The sequence below is a fragment of the Carassius gibelio genome, chromosome B2 (genome assembly GCF_023724105.1).
Source record: "Carassius gibelio isolate Cgi1373 ecotype wild population from Czech Republic chromosome B2, carGib1.2-hapl.c, whole genome shotgun sequence".
In the NCBI taxonomy this organism is placed as follows: domain Eukaryota; kingdom Metazoa; phylum Chordata; class Actinopteri; order Cypriniformes; family Cyprinidae; genus Carassius; species Carassius gibelio.
Window position 1 is genome coordinate 1833586 of NC_068397.1, and position 19465 is coordinate 1853050.

The 19465-nt window shown below is 41.4% G+C and overlaps 1 protein-coding gene across 2 annotated transcripts; it reads right to left on the reverse strand.

Moving 5' to 3' along the window:
- Positions 1–20: 20 nt before the first annotated feature.
- Positions 21–17901, reverse strand: LOC127951476 (receptor-interacting serine/threonine-protein kinase 1). 2 transcript variants are annotated; one of them, XM_052549354.1, is made up of 11 exons: positions 17832–17901; positions 17265–17452; positions 15461–15617; positions 9977–10114; positions 9594–9825; positions 8294–8443; positions 7930–8006; positions 7280–7337; positions 5936–6331; positions 3059–3211; positions 21–2472 (listed from the first exon to the last, which is right to left on the reverse strand). In XM_052549354.1, exons 2-11 carry the CDS (start codon positions 17420–17422, stop codon positions 2174–2176), a joined length of 1818 nt encoding a protein of 605 aa, XP_052405314.1. In that variant the 5' UTR covers positions 17423–17452; positions 17832–17901; the 3' UTR covers positions 21–2173. The 2 variants fall into 2 exon arrangements, with proteins under 2 accessions (XP_052405314.1, XP_052405315.1); XM_052549355.1 differs by having other exon boundaries at positions 17265–17450; positions 17837–17896.
- Between the last annotated feature and the right edge of the window lie 1564 nt (positions 17902–19465).

Here is a 19465-nt window from a genome sequence, read left to right on the forward strand (position 1 = left end):
CACACACACACACACACACAATTAAGTGCAATATACACGGTATGCGACTTCTGTCAGAAAAATATAAACACTTTAATTCTGGGTTCTAACAGTCATTTTAAAACCAAATACAGTGGTTACAGGTGTAACTTAATGAAGTGCTGATTTAGGGTGTTAGACACAGTTTATATACACTCTACTGGCCTCTGGCTATATACTGTAGATAAACTGAAGAAAGACACTTCCTATGTTGAATTATATATCATATATGGACAAATGAGAGAAGATGATTTCCTCACAGTAAAAAGTAACTTTAATAAAAAAAAAAACTGATTGATATGACATTAAAAACATACAAACAGGTGACACATTAATAGAGAATCCACAGGGTACACTGTAAAAAAGGGTGAAAGTGCTACAGTACAAACCTAAAACCTTAAAATGGTTAACGGTAAGTTCCTGTAAAATTTACAGGGAAAAAAACACAAACTGACATTTCCTGAATTCTTTGATTTGCATTTCAAATTTGGTTTGAATTTGATGTTTTTTCTCTGAAATAACTATATTGTTAAATTAATGTTTATTGCATATTTCAGTTGAATGTGTCTCACCATGATGGTATTACAAAGGTACAAAACAGATTTCTGTACTTCAGTGGGTTGGTATATTAACATTATATCAGTTAATGAAACTACGGTATTTAACTGTAAATTTGTTAAAACCATAAAAATTAAAATGTTACCGTAATTATTACAGTAGAATTCAGGCAACTACAGCTGCCGGTTTTTATCATAAATTTTACAGAATGTTTTTTACAGTATTGCTGTTATTGACCATATTTCTCCTAACATCATGGTTTGGTTCCCTGCAAACCAATATAAAGCTGATTGAAGAAGCATCAATGAAATATTTCTATCTATGGGATTGTGTCCCATTCACACAGATCACAGTCACCAGATCTGAAACCAGAGGTACAGCAGCACTCCAACAAAATCATCATCAAAGCACCAAATGTGTAATATGAATAAAATAAATAAAGCTTTAAATATGGCGATACCACAGAAGAACCATTCTGGAATCCCCAAAGAACATCTTCACTGATCAGTTCTTAAGAAAAACATTATTTTCTTGCTGTAAAGAACTTTTTAATAATCTGAAGAACCTTACGTTCACTATAAAGCACCTTTTGTTCAATGGAAAGATTTTAAACATCCATGTATATGTCAATAAAGCCATCCATCCATCCATCCAGCTTTATCAACAAAGAACCTTTGGTTTGAGAAAATTAGAGTAAATGCCAAAGTGCACTGAAGCTCCTTTGGTGGCCCAACACCATAAAAGACACTTTATATTGGTTCCTATCTTTACAATCATCTTATTTCACTACAGAAGAATCATCCACACACTGGATTTGGCAGTGGATTTATATTCTATAACCCTAAACCTCGTTCTGAATGATATATAAGCCGGTTTCTCCATTTCACGACTCTTTCTGCATTCAGGCTCAAATGGTATAGACACACATTGACTCTCACAGCTGCATGTGTCCGGACTGTGGGAGACCGGAGCTTACTTTGGAAGAACATGCAAACTCCTGTCACTGATCTATATGTCAGTATTTCATTTTAAAGAAGAAAATAATTAAGCATCTTAGAAAGCATCTGACAAGTGATTCTGAAATATAAAGATTGATTCAGCTGATCAAGATCAGGAAAAAAAGGCACTTTAAAGGAGTTTTCTTTTGCGGTTTAGAAAAATGTTGTCAGCATAAACCCTGCTCATGCGAATCAGCGAAATAGACCTAAAACCCATGGCAGGCCAATAGATGGTCATGTCACAAATATGTGATTCGCACGCGCATGACCTCGCGGGTTTCACAAATATGTGTTTTTTAGTTTACAGAGAGTAAACTAAAGTTACAAAAAAATAACCATTTGAATCCCATTTTTGCATCCCAAGTTTTCGTGCAAATTAATGATTTCCCATTTCTGGAGTTGTGCTCTCAGGTCACATATGTATGTGCAATGATCTGTTCACAATCATTATGCCGTAGCATCTAACACCCAGAGACAGTGATGAAAGTTAGACTGTCAAAAATACTGAACGTCTTTGTAATGTAAAGGTTGTTAGAGTTGTATAAATGCCCCGTTACCCAATGTAGTTATGTAAGTATGACACAAGTAGAAGTGGCATTTCAAGGCCCTCCAGCGGCGTCTTGAGACTTCAGCAGCAACTGCTGGAAGACAAGGGATTCGATGTAGCCCTCCAGCGCACGGCACAGTTTACCCACGGTGATGCCCAGCAGACCCTCGTTCATCTTCCAGCGCTCCAGCATCTGGTGCACCTTCTCTGCCAAGCCATAGCGCTCGTAGTCGTGCTCGATAGTGTCCACGTCTTTATCTGTCAGCCCCAGTTTACGAGCCACCTGCTTCCAGTTTCTCCCCACGCTCTGACGCACGACCTCCAGGTGGCTCTCAGTGACCTTGTGCTCCTCTGACCACCACAACACAATCAATCAGAGGAAATCAAACACATCTAATCAATAAAGCAATGAGAGTTCAGTCATTTCAGCAGGGCTACTATAAAATGAGGGCTTTATTAAGGCGAGGCAGTAAATGCATTGGTCAGTTATGAGATTTTGGGCTATTTGGCTTTCCATAAACTGTTATAGTAAAGAAAACATGCAAAATATACTTTTAGGTGTTGCTTTCATTGCTCTTTATGTATTTTTATCTGTAGCTGCAGTCTCTACTTCAGCAGCACATACACACTCGAAACCTCACATGTTTATTACTATTTTCTAAAGATTTTTAGTGAAAGATTTGTACATAATACTACGAACAATAAATAATTTGCATATGTAATTAAACAAAAACAATTTTTTTTTTCTGGCTGTTGAGAGTATTTTCTGATTAATGGAGTGATAAAAAGACAAATCCAAAATCTTGTCAATGAAGACCTTTAATATGTCAAAAAAAAAAAAAAAAAAACTTAATTCAGTGATTTTTGTTCTGGACACGTATGCAAATTAGTGCTTATTTAATTGGATAGCAGCTGACTGAAACAGAGATAGTCTTACCGTACTTCAGCAGAAGCTCATTATTTCTGGTTCTGTTGATGGGTCCGGAGGATGACGAGCTGAAGGATGTGTTATCAGACACTTGCACATTAATCGTGTTGTGATTTCCAATTTGAATGGCACTGGCATTCGAGATGGTCACAGGCCTAGACCCTAATGGAAAACCAAATCAGGAGAAAATTTTAATTATGCATATATATATATATATATATATATATATATCACTTCATCTACAGCGATATCATTGACTTGATTGCAAATAAAAACAGACACTATTTAAACTGAACAGAGATGACATCACTGAATTCAATGATGAACTGCCTTTAACTATCATTTTGCATTATTGAGACACTGTTTTCCTAATGAATGTTGTTCAGTTGCTTTGACGCAATGTATTTTGTTTAAAGCACTATATAAATAAAGGTGACTGATTGATTGATATATATACACACACACCAACACACACACACACACACACACACACACACACACACACACACACACACACACACACACACACACACACACACACACACAGGTGCTGGTCATATAATTATAATATCATCAAAAAGTGGATTTATTTCACTAATTCCATTCAAAAAGTGAAACTTGTATATTATATTCATTCATTACACACAGACTGATATATTTCAGATGTTTATTTCTTTTAATATTGATGATTATAACTGACAACTAAGGAAAATCCCAAATTCATTATCTCAGAAAATTAGTATATTACTTAAGACCAATACAAAGAAAGGATTTTTAGAAATTCTGGCCAATTAAAAAGTATAAAAATGAAAAGTATGAGCATGTACAGCAGTCAATACTTAGTTGTGGCTGTTTTGTCTGAATGACTGCAGCAATGCGGCGTGGCATGGAGTGGATCAGTCTGTGGCACTGCTCAGGTGTTATGAGAGACCAGGTGTCTCTGATAGTGGCCTTCAGCTCTTCTGCATTCTTGGGTCTGGTATATCACATCTTCCTCTTCACAATACCCCACAGATTCTCTCTGGGGTTAAGGTCAGGTGAGTTTGCTGGTCAATTAAGAACAGGGATACCATGGTCCTTAAATCAGGTACTGGTAGCTTTGGCACTGTGTGCAGGTGAGAGTCCTGTTGGGAAATGAAATCTGCATCTATATAAAGTTGGTCAGCAGCAGGAAGCATGAAGTGCTCTAAAACCTTATGGTATATAGCTGCGTTGACCTTTGACCTCAGAAAACACAGTGGACCAACACCAGCAGATGACATGGCACCCCAAACCATCACTGACTGTGGAAACTTTACACTGGATCTCAAGCAACGTGGATTGTGTGCCTCTCCTCTCTTCCTCCAGACTCTGGGACCCTGATATCCAAAGGAAATGCTTATTTACTTTCATCAGAGAACATAACTGTGGTCCACTCAGCAGCAGTCCAGTCCTTTCTGAAGCGAGACGCTTCTGACGCTGTCTGTTGTTCAAGAGTGTCTTGACACAAGGAATGTGAAGCTGAAACCCATGTCTTGCATACGTCTGTGTGTAGTGGTTCTTGAAGCACTGGCTCCAGCTGCAGTCCACTCTTTGTGAATCTCCCCCACATTTTTGAATGGGTTTTGTTTCACAATCCTCTCCAGGGTGCGGTTTTCCCTATTGTGTGTACACTTTTTTTCAACCACATCTTTTCCTTCCCTTCTCCTCTCTATTAATGTGCTTGGAAACAGAGCTCTGTGAACAGCCAGCCTCTTTTGCAATGACCTTTTGTGTCTTGTCCTCCTTGTGCAAGGTGTCAGTGGTCGTCTTTTGTACAACTGTCAAGTCAGCAGTCTTCCCCATGATTGTGTGTCCTACAGAACTAGACTGAGAGAACATTTAAAGGCTTTGCAGGTGTTTTGAGTTAATTAGCTGATTACAGTGTGGCACCAGGTGTCTTCAATATTGAACCTTTTCACAATATTCTAATTTTCAGAGATACTGAATTTGGGATTTTTCTTAGTTGTCAGTTATAATCATAAAAATTAAAAGAAATAAACATTTGAAATATATCAGTCTGTGTGTAATGCATGAATATAATACAGAAGTTTCACTTTTTGAATGGAATTAGTGAAATAAACTAATTATATGACCAGCACCTGTATAGATAGATAAGATAAGACAGATAGAGAAAACGACACAAAGCACATAATAATATAATAATAAGGCCTTCTATTCTCGCTCGATCTACAATAGTGTTTTGTAGTTTTGACGTGCACTGAGGTATTCAGATACATACGTTGACAGGCATTTACAACAGCCTATCATAATGTTTGGACCGAGAAATATGATTGGACTAACATTTTATGATCCTACACCTCCCACAGACAACATAAATACATTTAGACCACTTTAGACTTAGTGAACTTGTTTTTTTTAACCTTCTAGTAGACATTATATCAACAAAGCACAATTTAAATAAAAATGAATAAGATGTTTTTTACACATATCAAATTGACTATATTTTATCATTGTTAGGTTAAATTTATTTGGTCTTTTTGCTTATTCCGCCAAACACCAAAATAGCTTTTTTTTTTTTTGTTATTTAGTGCTGAAAAATTTCAGTTGCCAAATATTTGGTGCATTCCTAATGAAAACAGCTCATATTGGGGGATTTATAAATGAAATCTGGCAACCGCTGCAACCATAAAAGCTTATAGAGTACTATTACCAATGCAAGATAATGCAACTGCCAAACTAACATGAAATGGTTAACCAGCACGCAAATATAACAAATGACTATGCGTAATAAATCGAGAAATTGTGATCACGGTTAAAGTATGATTGATTTTGCAGCCCTTCATATTCACTATTCTTTTAGAGCTGCTCTTTTAGAACTTGCTAGTTGTGAATTGTTAACTGTACCCGAGTCAGGTGATGCAGTATCTGGACAGGACTTGATGCGAGTGTACGGCGGATGAGGAGGATGCTGGAACCAGTTGTAGTCAGAGTTTGGCATGGAGAGATGACTCTCCAACTCTGGCCTCTGCAATCCATCAAAAGAGCTTGCAGGCCTCCGATGGAGCTCCTCTGCTCTGTCTGGGTTTGGGTTAGTAGAGGGTTTAGTCCAAGACTTGACAGAAGAAGGTTCTCCGGCCGTCCTGCTGCTGGCCGGCTGCTGCGGGAGCGTGTTATAAACGCTGGCGTCCAGCAGAGACTCTTCAGCGGTCCTGAAGCTGAGGTCTTCAATGCCAGCCTCCACCGGACCGATGTCTGAGCTCCTCAAGGGCCCTGGAGAGTCTCTGGGACATGGCGGAGCGTCTGCACACACAAGAACACAACAGTCAGCGCTGCATTTACAAGCATCTGATCTCAGGTATTACATCTAGGTTAGGAAAACATTCTGATTTCTCCTTGTGATTACAATGTTATGTAACTGATACATTTATTAGAATGTTTTATTAACTTACCCCCCCCCCCCCCCCAAATAAATAAATAAATAAATAAAATAAAACAAACATTATTTGAACTGTTAAATTTAATATTTTAAGATTGTTAAAATGTCCAGTGGTTATTAGAACGTTAAAGAAGATTACAAAAATGATTTTTTAGAATCTTCATCAAGTACTAATAACATTCTAAGAATGTTTCCTCTTATCGTCATGGGAACATGCATCAGATAATATTAAAGTTATAAGAACGATACATGAACATTAAGAATGCTGTGTCCAAATATATATATATATATATCGCTCTAATATGATTAGTGTAAGCCAAATTTTATTATCGCGTTCAGAAATGGACCTTTTTCACAGACTGTGAGGATGCATTTCCACAGTTCTTAAAATAACTGTAATATTATATGTTATATATTATATCTTTAAGAAAAAAAAATGTATTGCATCAATACTCTTTCATGTCTCTGGTTGCCAGATGTCAAGAGTTTAAATCCTCCAATCCTCCCTTTTTTTATGGATACATTTTCTACCCAGTAATTCACTTAATATTCACAATCTGGCAACCATTTGCACTCAGTCTCTCAGTGTTACCTGAAAGCTGGGCTGAAAACATCAGAAAACACGTAAGTTGGAGTTTAGCAACCTCTATTGAGATATAAAGGTGTAATAAAGCCAATTTGACTAACGTGCCTGAAAAATAATAATTAACATTAAAATAAATGTGAAAAAAGGCACTCAGTGTTAAATGGTTGCTGAGCCCTGGTGTAAATAACACATCAAATGCACAGCAGGACTGAAGAAATCAGCGGACCTTCAGGAGTGATGGACTTCAGCTTTTCTAGCATCTCCTCTGGACCCTCATACAATCTCTGTGCAAAAGAAAACAATGCAATGAAATAAATTAGTCCCAAAATGAGAAACGGATGTAGTCTGTGTGTGTATCACTAAGTGATGTGCTGTAAAAGTGAATAAAGCTTCAATTCTGATCATCATATAAAGTGATCCTGGCACTTCATAATCAGAAATCACTCAGGGTGAGGAAATGATGACACACTTTCATTTTTGGGTGAACTATTACTTTATGAGACATCATGATTATGAAAATTAATTAAGAATGATGCTTTGTTTTGCTCATGTCAGATGCAGTGTAAGTGTTTAATACACACACTTTAAAATTATATATTCAAACTGAACTAGAAAATCATGCAATGAAATCATAAATGCTTGATTCACAGTAAGGATTGTAAACAAATATTACAGAATATAATAGTACACTATTCAAATGTCTGTATTATATTTTAGTGACAACCTCTTGTGTCATGTACAGTAATCAGTTAAACGTGATAAAAGCAGCGATATATTAGATGTGAAATGAAGAATGATGGGTAAAAGAATCAGTGAATCAATCTTTGGACATCCGAACACCTTCAGGTTCACCGGAGAAAGAATAAAACCTCTCACCGTCAGACTCTCCAAATCCACTTTTACATTTGCTGCCAGCTTCTCCTCGTAAAAAGCTAAAAGTGACTCAAAGCTATCTGTAAAAAAATGATAGTCGAAAATTAATAGTCAGATGAGAGAAGCAAATGAAGTTAAGGCCCTTTGCACCAAGAGCAATAATTCTGTGCCTTTCATGATTTGTTACTAATATACCAAACCTGATAAATAAATAAACATGCATCAGTGTTAGTCCCATAGACAGTATCAGTCCAGTAAAAGTATTTCAGCTGCATCCGGTTCTGTTCCTAATCAAACTAAATCAGGAAGATGTGTTCCCATTGGAAGCTGTGACACACATTCGTTGTGAACCCTGAGGGCATTATACCTTTAAATGTGGGCCGGTGAAGAGGGTCTTCCTTCCAGCAGGTCTTCATGAGCTGGATGAGGTCTTGAGGAGTGTCTGGATGGATCAGGTCTTCATCGGGACGCTCGCCCTGACACACACAGTGACAGATCTGCTCTTCACTCCTGGCATCTGACGATAAAACACATTTCATGCTCTCTTTCTTAGTACTACACCATGCACTTGAGTTTGATACACTGCAGATATGAAATGGGGTCAAATATTAAAGCGCATCTGCATGCAATTAGGGCTAAGAGATAACACGATAATTATGGTGATATAATTGATAAATGTCTGATATAATGTTTATGCAGACAAAGCAGCAACCTTTCCTTCCAAAGGAACCTAGCAACAAATTCAGCTATTTCAGCGAAAATTTAAAAAAAGGTATAAACCTGTGAAAAGTCAATACGGGAAATTCCTTCATATAATATAGAAGACAGAAGCTCAGACAGGTTTGGGACGACGTGATTAAATGATGGCAGGAATTTCATTTCCTTTCAGTAAACCAATGGGCAGATTTAAATTTATAAAGAAAAACTAAATAGCTGGGGGTTTTAATCTCTTGGTATCTGGCAACCACAACCATAAACACAGAATCAGACAGATGCCGAATTATAATGTTCACAGGATTAATAACCATCAGGCAAATATCACAGACAATTACGCTTAATAAATCAAAAGAAGTAGAAATCATCATGATGATTAAAAAAGAATTGTGGGGCTTTATAAAAATGTTAATCTTTGAAAAAGAAAAACTGTGCTGTTTAAACTGACAGGAATAATACAAATTTGTTTTTTATATAAAAATTTAATCATATTCAATATTTTTTATATATCTAATATTATTTATAACATTAAATAATAATAATTAAAATTATATATATTTTTTATTATTTTATATTTATATTGTAATTATTTTATTATTTTCATTACATTACAAAATGTTCATTACAAAAGCTATATATAACAGAATAAGCAAGAATTTATTTGCACACAAAAAAAATCATATTTATTATTATGTTTTCCTGTGTTTTATTGCGTTAGTTAGCTGTATTTGTAACCTAATGAAACTAGCCCAACTGCAGTTTGATTGAGATTCACTGGAATGCACAAAGAAGAAACATGACTTTTGAAGATGGTTAAAAGCGTAGTTATCTGTTCTTGTGAAGGAACTTTTCGTACAGCACACGAGGGATATGAACAGTGCTTGTGTTATTAGAGAGTGTGTCTGTAAGATCAGACTGCAGCTAGTTAATGGTGTTAGTGAGACGAGACTCACTCTCGTAGGGCTTGTGGCCGCTGAGGATGACCCACACCACGATGGCGAAGCTGTAGACGTCAGATTTCTCGCTGAAGCGTGTTTTGATGCTCTTCAGGTGCTCAGGAGCCATGTAGCACAGCGTCCCTGCGGCGCTAGCACTCGTCCTCCTGCCCAGACGACTCTGTCTGCGAGACTCCTCTCTCGTCAGCTTGCTCCACACCTGAGACCTGGACAGACCCAGATCTGTGATCTGAAGAATCAACACCCTTCACCTCAAACCTTCTTCTATAATGGTACATTTCAGTGTCTTTTGAAAAGGTATTGTCCCTGTGAAAAGACCATAGTCTGGTCCATGGGTAACTACTTTCAGTAATGTTAATATTTAGAGAGATGTTTCATACTTTAATGTGGAAGTTCTTGTCCAGCAGGATGTTCTCTGGTTTGAGGTCTCTGTGGATGACCTGGTACCCCGTGAGATAAACCATTCCCTCCAGGATCTCCAGAATGATCCTTCCTTTCACAGACACTGGAACAGGCACCTGGATCAGCGGATACCAGGAAAACATGAAGATATGACCAAAGTGATGAGGGGTTTTTTGGTCTGTGGATCTGTCAATTCACTAAAGAAATTACGCAAATCAGAGAATGAAGAAAACGTCTCTAGGTTACGTATGTAACCCTAGTTCCTCGAGGGAACGAGACGCTGCGTCAATGCGCTTTGGGGAACGCGCCCAGCATGCGCGACCAATGGAAGAGCGTGACGTCACCGGCGGAGTGACGTAAGCGACCAGGAAGCTATAAAAGCACATGCCACGCAGCTGGCGTCAGCTTCGAGTACCACCAAGCGCCGGCAGGGGTGCCGGGGGTATGGCTCCGAGACGCAGCGTCTCGTTCCCTCGAGGAACTAGGGTTACATACGTAACCTAGAGACGTTCCTCTTCAGGAACTCGAGCTGCGTCAATGCGCTTTGGGGAACGAGTACCAATGCTGCCAGACTACCAAACCCCTGCCTAGTGTGTATCCGAAGAGCACAGCTTAGGTCAGGAGGACTGAAGCGCCTGGAGTGACTGGCATGTCTAGACCATATAATTTGACAAACGTGGAGGGCGTGGACCATCCCGCAGCGTTGCAGATGTCCAGCATGGATACACCTGCTAAGAAGGCCTTGGAGGCCGCCATACCCCGAGTAGAGTGAGCCTTGGCTCCCGACAGCGGGGGACGACCAGAGGACTCATAGGAAGCGTTGATAGCCTCGACTATCCAACGACTAATAGTTTGCTTAGAAGCAGGAAAACCCCTCTTGGGGGGACCGTAGCATACAAGCAATTGATCGGTCTTTCTCCACAGGGCAGCTCTGTGGACGTATGCGTCCAGCGCTCGAACTGGACACATACAATTTAGCTTCGCCTGGTCGGGCTCCTGAAAGGGAGGAGGACAGAAGGCCTGCAGCACTACAGGTTGTGGTGTAACAGAGGGAACCTTAGGAACATATCCCGCTCAAGGGTATATGAACGCTTTGGTCATGCCTGGTGCAAACTCAAGATAAGTAGGGGCCACAGAGAGGGCCTGAAGGTCTCCTACTCTCCGCAGAGAGGTGATAGCCAACAGAAAGGAGGTTTTAAGTGTGAGATGTCTGTCTGAGATATCTTGAATAGGTTCAAATGGGGGTTTGCACATTGCCTCTTACACCACAACCCAGGGGGAATACCGGACCGTACTGGAGGTTTCAGCCTCAGCGCACCGCGGAGGAAACGTGTAACTAGGTGGTGTCTTCCCAAAGACTGGCCATCGAGAAGGGCGTGGTAAGCCGCAATAGCCGCCACGTAGACCTTCAACGTGGAGTGGGTCAACCCTGCAGAGAGCCTAGCCTGTAGAAACTCCAGAACTGTACCAATCGGGCAGTTTGCTGGGTCTAACTGGCGGTCTCTACACCATGAGGTGAAGAGTTTCCACCTCAGGGCGTACAGTTTCCTCGTTGAGGGAGCTCTGGATTGGAAAAGGGTCTAAACAACCTCGGTTGAGAGACCGGCTGCTAACAGTTGTGCCCCCTCAGGGGCCACACCCACAGCTTCCACAACTCCTGGCGAGGGTGAATTATCGTACCCTGCGCCTGCGAGAGTAGGTCTGTCCTGATCGGTATCTCCCACGGAGAGCCGTCGAGGAGCGAGACTAGATCTGAGAACCATACTCGGCCCGGCCAGAACTGGGCTACTAACAACAGACGGACCCCGTCCCGGCGCACTCTCGCCAGAACTCCCGGGAGCAGAGCAATAGGGGGAAATGCGTACAGACGAAGCCTCAGCCAGGTCTGTACCATAGCGTCCAGTCCCAGAGGAGCTGGATGAACTAGAGAGAACCAAAGGGGGCATTGTGACATCTCTTGAGATGCAAATAGGTCTACTTGAGCCCTGCCAAACACTCTCCATATCTGCTTCACTACTTCTGGGTGAAGTCTCCATTCCCCGGGCCTCGGCCCCTGCCTGGACAGCTCCACAGGTGGCCACTCATGACTGCACCCCAGCCAGTGAGGGATGCATCTGTCGCTAGCGTTACACGGCGACAAAGAGCTCCCAGCACCGGGCCCGGTTTCAAGAACCAAGGTTTCTTCCACATGTCTAAGGCACGTAGGCAGCATCGCATGACCTTGATAGTGTGAAGTAGATTGCCCCTCTGGGAAAATCCCTTGGTCTTGAGCCACCACTGTAGGGGCCTCATGTACAGCAGGCCAAGAGGTATCACGTTGGACGCAGCTGCCATCAGACCCAACAATCTCTGAAATTGTTTGACAGTGAGTGACTGGCCTTCTTTGACTCTCTCGACTGAGATGCGGATTGACTCGATATGAGCAGGGAACAATTGTGCCTGCATCGTGGTCGAATCCCATACTACTCCTAGAGAGGTGGTTCTCTGAACCGGAGAAAGCACACTCTTCTTGGCGTTCAGTCTCAAACCCAGCTCCCCCATATGTGCGAGGATGACATCTCGATGCCGAACCGCAGCCTGCTCTGACTGAGCTAAGATCCAGAGCCGCGTCTACACATTTTGTGAACGTGCGGGGTGAGAGTGCAAGGCCGAAGGGAAGTACTCGATATTGGTAAGCCTCGCCCCGAAAGCGAACCTCAGAAACTTCCTGTGTTGTGGAAGGATGGATATGTGAAAATATGCGTCTTTGAGATCTATTGTGACAAACCAGTCCTCGGACCTGATCTGCGCTACAACATGCTTGATTGTGAGCATTCTGAATTTTCTCTCGAGACTGATCTCTGGTGTAAGAGGCCCCCGCAGGGGCGGCGAGCGTCTCAGCCCCGCTACGCGCATGGGCGGAAGATACTGAGAGCGATGCTCGCTGGGACCTGCTGCGCCCTGGAACACTGGCAGGGTTGGCAGACCGGCCCCCAGAGGGCGCTGAGGTGAGACGGGCACCGTGTACTGCACCTCAGGGCGTGTACTCTACCCCAGCAGAGGCTGCCCTCTGAAACCCTGGGCTCTTGGCGTCAGGGTTTCTTGGCCGAGGGCTTCTTAGCTTCAATAACTGCCCTAAGATCTTGTTTGGGCTGGGAAGTCCTCGGCCGAGAGCGTCGTCGAGACTCTCGTTCCCGACGCGGAGGAGCACGAGAGGCGACGGTCTGTTTTTGGGCCTCGCGGTACGAGGAGCTAGGGTGCGGGTGGGGCATCTCCCGCCCAGATGCCCCAAGGGAGCGACGAGGGAGGAACTTATGGAACGCCGCCGCTTGTTTACGGGCCTCCTGAAACCTGTCGACGACAGAATTGACTGCGTCACCGAACAGGCCAGTCGGCTGGATCGGGGCGTCCATGAGGCAGACCCTGTCCCGCTCTTTCATATCGGACAGGGTCAACCATAAGTGCCTCTCTGCGGCCACCATAGCTGCAATGGACCGCCCAATCGCTCGAGCGGTCTCCTTGGTGGCGCGGAGGGAGAGATCAGCGGCCCTTCTTAGCTCTGATATATCGTGGGATTTGATCTCCTCTCCCTCGTCTAGCTCCTTCAGCAGGTCGGCTTGGTACGCCTGTAACACTGCCATGGTGTGCAGACACGCACCAGCCTGACCTGCAGCCGCATACCCTTTGCCCACCAAAGCTGATGTTGTTCTGAGTGGCTTTGAGGGCAATGCCGGGGCCTTTAGAGACGATGCTGCGCCAGGGGACAGATAGCTTGTGAGCGTCTGTTCCACCCGGGGCATCGCTCTATAACCGTGCTCTCCCATCCCCACTACGTTCCCATAGTAGTCTGACAAGGGGATGTAGAGACGGGCCGAGAATGGACGTTTCCACGAACTGGCGATCTCTTCTTGCAGGTCGGGAAAGAATGGCAGGCCCCGGCTGGGAGGTGGCTGACTCGCGCGCAGGAAGCGTTCATCGAGCTTGCTTCTCTGCGGTTCAGCTGTTTTCTCGGCGGGCCAATCGATATTAACTTGGCCACCGCGCGAGTAACCACCTCCAAGAGCTCCTCATACTGCGGCGAGTGGGGTGGCGAATCCCTGTCGAGCGACTCCACGTCGACCTCCTCGGAGGAAGAGAGGCGGAGCGTCGACCCCTCTCCCTGAGTGGAAGGAACCGCTGTGCATGCTTCCGACTCTAGGGATTGGGTGCCGGATCTGGCAGAAGTGGAAGGAGATAGGGACTGGCCCGTCTCCATTCCCTCCACCAGATCCACTTGCGAACCCCACGAGTGCAGCCGCCGTTCTGCCTCGGCAGAAGCGGGACCAGCACCGCGGGGAACGCTGGCGAAGGCCCCCTTCTCGAAGAGGGCCCTCCGGGAACGAAGCAGCCGCACCGACATACGCTCACAGTGCGGGCAGTCGGCCCCCTCGATAGCCGACTCAGCGTGCTTCGAACCCAGGCAAACCACGCAAAGGCTGTGTGTATCCCCACCCGTTATATATCTCGGGCAGGGAGGAACACACAGCCTATAACGCGATTTGGAATCGCCAGTGTCAGTGTGTTTGACTTTCGCCTTGCTCTTTGGCATGTCTAGGAGCTCTTAAACTGGACAGACAACAGTAAATAAGACTCACAGACAAACAGTTTGACATTCACACACACAGAGCGCTTGCTGAAAGACGCGAAGCTGACGCCAGCTGCGTGGCACGTGCTTTTATAGCTTCCTGGTCGCTTACGTCACTCCGCCAGTGACGTCACGCTCTTCCATTGGTCTGATTTCACACGATATTCAGAGTCGCGCACGCTGGGCGCGTTCCCCCAAAGCGCATTGACGCAGCTCAAGTTCCTGAAGAGGAACTATATTTGTATAGCATGCGAGAGTGGGTGTTTTTATTTGTCAAGATCTTGGATCAATTTTATCTAGAAATGTGTATTTGTATTGAAATGTTCCTGTTCCATAAATATATATTAACACTAGGTACAAAAATAGTTACGTTAAGGACACAAACCTCGCACTATTTCATTCCTGTGCCATTGAGCATAACAACATCCCTTCATTGCCAAGGGTTCAACATTTATACTGTTTTTAAATATAAATCTACTCTTTTCATTATATAAATGAGTGTAGTGAGAAATGTGTGTGTTTTTGTTATAATCTGACACTACATCAGAATGAATGCTGTTGCTGTTTTTTATTCTTTTTCACAAAATAAAAACAAGAACAGTGATTTCATGTAAACAAACTGACATTTAAATGGTTAAAATCCAGACAATAAACACATTTTTTAGGATCAGCACTGATGTTGGTAAAAAAAACTTTAATCTATGTCAGTGAAAGCCAAAAAACATGAAAATACAATATTTTTTATGACTATTTTGACTGGTTTTGAACTGATGCACGAGGGCTAGTGCTGTTTGGGTGCCTTCAGTGTGTTTCTGGACACTAGGTGACACTTCATGTGTTAACAAGCTTCATGTGTTACCGTCTCCAGCATGGTGAGCAGGTTTCCTCTAGGAATCAGCTCCATGACTAAAGAATAGTCTCCGTCCTCCAGAATCACCCCCAGCAGCTTGACCACTCTCTGATGACTTAACCTGCTCATCAGACTGCCTTCTTCCAGGAGAGACTGCTTCTGACGCCTGACACACACACACACACACACACATCAAACTCAGTCAGTGTCCACAACATCTGAGCATCTGAAGCTGCACGCGCACACACACACACACACACACACACACACACTACATGTGAAGCAGTGCTGGTGACGCATCACACACAGCGAGAGCTGCATAATCAGATTATCTTTTCAAGTGACAAGTAAAGTAATGCATTACTTTTTAATTGAGAAGGAAACATCTGAGTTACTTTTTCAGATCACTAACTCCAGTTACTGTGTGTCTATGTGTTGATTGACAGCTCTGGTGTTGCCATGGTGACAGAGATCTGGAGTCAGTGCAGTGTTGTGTGTGAACATGATCTCACTGTAGATCTAGACTCAATATGAGCATCTGTTTACTCAAAAACACATTCAGTGTTCCTCAAAATCATTAAAAGCAGTCAAATGCAAACTTGGAATATTATACAAACCTGCAATAATATGTTAAAGAACACATTTAATCCTATTTTATTAACCGATGTCGTTGCTAGTGACCTTCGAAGATCCAATTCAAGCATACTAAGCAAAAATAGCACATTTGTGATATTTTTTGTCATTGCTGAATAGTGTTGAACCTCTTCTCCTGCATTCTATTCTTCATGTGATGTGTTTGAGTGGCGCCCTCTACTGTACAGACGTGGATTTACACGTCCTTCAGCCTGAGGCTCATTCATCTACATTTCTGCATTTACTGTAGCAGACGCTTTTATCCAAAGTGACTCCCAGTGCAATCAGGCTAAACAGGTATTTTTTTTTTTTTATTTTTATCAGTAGCCTATGTTCATTTCATTTTTCATTCATTTGACTTTTGACATGAAAGGGCATTTAATATATATATTCATATTACACGAAATACGCCATGAAAAAGAGTGTCTTATGTGTTATGTCTTAAGTCAACGAATATATTCACTTGTGACAGAAACTGATTTGGCTTTATTAAAATGAGTGCATAATCACATTCAATAAATAAAGTCTAAATAAATTGTTCAGATGAACAAAGCACGAGATTTTCTTACATAATTAATTGTTTGGTCAGACAGTTCATATATTATATATTCACATTCATAATGTTATGTTCTGTATGCTAAATATCAAAACAAGCGTATGTGCACAGTAGCCTACTGCGCTTTGTGAGATTGAAATGCTAAATGGCCGACTGATACACTCATTCATTACTCTCAATCATATATATATATATATTGTGGCTGGGTGAAGTAGGACAATATATCGATTTTTTTTTTTTACATTAAAAACAAACACTGGCCAGATTTAAAAAGCAACTAAAATTACTTTCCATAAAAACTAACTAATGTTTTTTTAGGGAGTAACACAATATTGTAATGCATTACTTTTTTATTATGATTAACGTTTTTTTATATTTTTTATTAATGCTTAAATTAAATACGAACCTTAATAAACCCAAAACTTAATGCAATGATATCAAAATCAAAATAATATTAATCACAAAATACATTTTTATGTTTTTGCATTTAAGTATAAAATAATTTGCCAAAACTGTATTTTTCATATTAACATTTCCATAATTTTAAAGTCAAACTAAATTATAATAATTCTGAATATTATTTTATTTTTTTAAGCACCGCACCTGCAGGTGTCCCTCACTCACCCGTTGCGCGGGGGTCCGGTGTAGACCGTCTTCTGCACCACCTTTCCCAGGGTTTTGTGGTAACACAGGTACACTTCCCCAAACCCTCCATAATCCAGAGGCTCTCTCCTGATCAGATCTGCTGACTTAATAAGACTCAGACTCGCTGCTGTAGCCATAGTTCCTCAAATCCTGAAGACAACTTCCCTAAGAGCAGCATAAACATAAGTCAAAATCACACAGATGTCACGTGACGCTCCAGAAGCAGGATGGCGGAAGTAGAACTAAACACTTGACATATTCCCGACGATCAAGAGTCTGAATGAAGAGCCGCAGACAAACTTCAGTTCAGAGAAATACATTAGAACAAAACAATAATAGTAAATTAATAAATAAATAAAATCGGTAGTCGAAAGTTTGAATTTGGCATTTCTGCTTTCCATTCCAACACTAATCAGTAACAACGCTTAGGAAAAACAACGTTTTCTTCATTACTTGACTTCACATATTAGATTTCTCCCATACCGAAAAAAGAACATCTTTAAAACTATTCAGAAACACAACAGTAAATAAGTGTAAGACTTATCGTGTACCATTACTCCTTCTTCACTGTGCTCTTCCGGGATACAAGATATTACTGAACAAAGTGAAAGTAGACATCATAAGACAGACATAATCAACAACAGAAAACCAGATCACCACATTTAATCTGGCGCTAATAGATAATGGAGGTAATTATTCAAAAAAATAAAAAATAAATTTTTTTTTTTAAAAAGAGACCTTTAAAAATGCTGCATCCCTGTCTAACAAAAAAACAAACAAACAAACAAAAAAAAAAAAACATTGTAATCAAAAGCTGCGAGTAAATGGTAGCTGTAAGAAAAAAGTAGTTGCCCGAATAAATTTGACTCGACAATAAATAAATAAATAAATGGACAAAAAATACATTTAAATCTGATTTTATTGTCTTATGTGCAAAAACAGCGCAGCACCATTTACAGAACAGAACGGACTGGACACTCAAAATACAGTATTTCAGAAAACATGTTATAATTATATAATTATTCTTTATTATATTATTATAATTACAATAATTCCTAAAAATTATTATATGCCCTCTATCATATCCACTTTTAAATCTAGAGTAAGACACAGAAGGATCACGTTTTTGCCTGTGTAGCCTACTTTTAAAAATTAAGATTTTTATCTTAAGTACATGTATTAAATTTAATGCAGTGCTGCTAGCATGAACCCATCGCGAGTGACTGAACCCAGCTTTAGCAGCATCAGGAGTCTGTGATGGTGTGTACTGTGCCTTTAAGAGAGTCTCTGAGCGCGTGGACTCTGGATTAACAAAGTTATGTGTGAACGCTAACAGGGATTCAAACTGTCGAAACTAGCGGACTCCTGAAGCACTGTGGCATGGGAAACGGAATAAATAGGGTAGATGCAGGGGGCCAGGAAGTCGACCAGAAGTTGAAGTCGGGTGGGGGCTGCCATCTTGTAGCAGAACTTCACTTGCGTTAGCATTCCCATTGACTCCCATTCATTTTGGCGTCACTTTGACAGCGAATAATTTACATCTGAGGCGTTTAAAGACTCCGTTTGTCCATTATTTATTTCTAAAGATACACGACAATGAATAAAGGGCTCCATTAGCCTACCTTCTATGTTACATTATGGCCCTGTAGAAACAGTTTTTTTTTATTATTATTATTATTATTTAAACAGTTAGAACAAAACAATAATTTTCAAATAACAAAAATAGAGACAGAGAACATTACTCCTGTAGAAACAGTTTTTGTAAAAAATAGGCTAACGATTGCGTCATAACCACTCGGCTCTCTGTCGCATTACCGTAGAGACAGGAGGAGAAGGTCGCAGGCAATTAACTTAATATGGCGTACTGGCGTTACATTTTAAAATACTATACAAAATAATTAATCAGAATACTTACTCCTGCTCACTCAGGACAAAGAACTCCCCGCTCAAGCTCGCCGTCTCTGCAAGATTAACGATGGCAGTTTGCACGCACAGCTACTAGAAGATTTACATCTGTCAGACAGGTTGCTGACGTCGTCAAGCTTAGTTTGAGTCTGCGCGTCAGAAACGGAAGTGCTAAAAAACGCTAAAAATGGGCTTCACTTGTCTCAATTGAGTTCCAATGGGGTCGCTGTGTCCATTTCTTTTACTGTCTATGGGTAGATGGGCATGACTTCCTT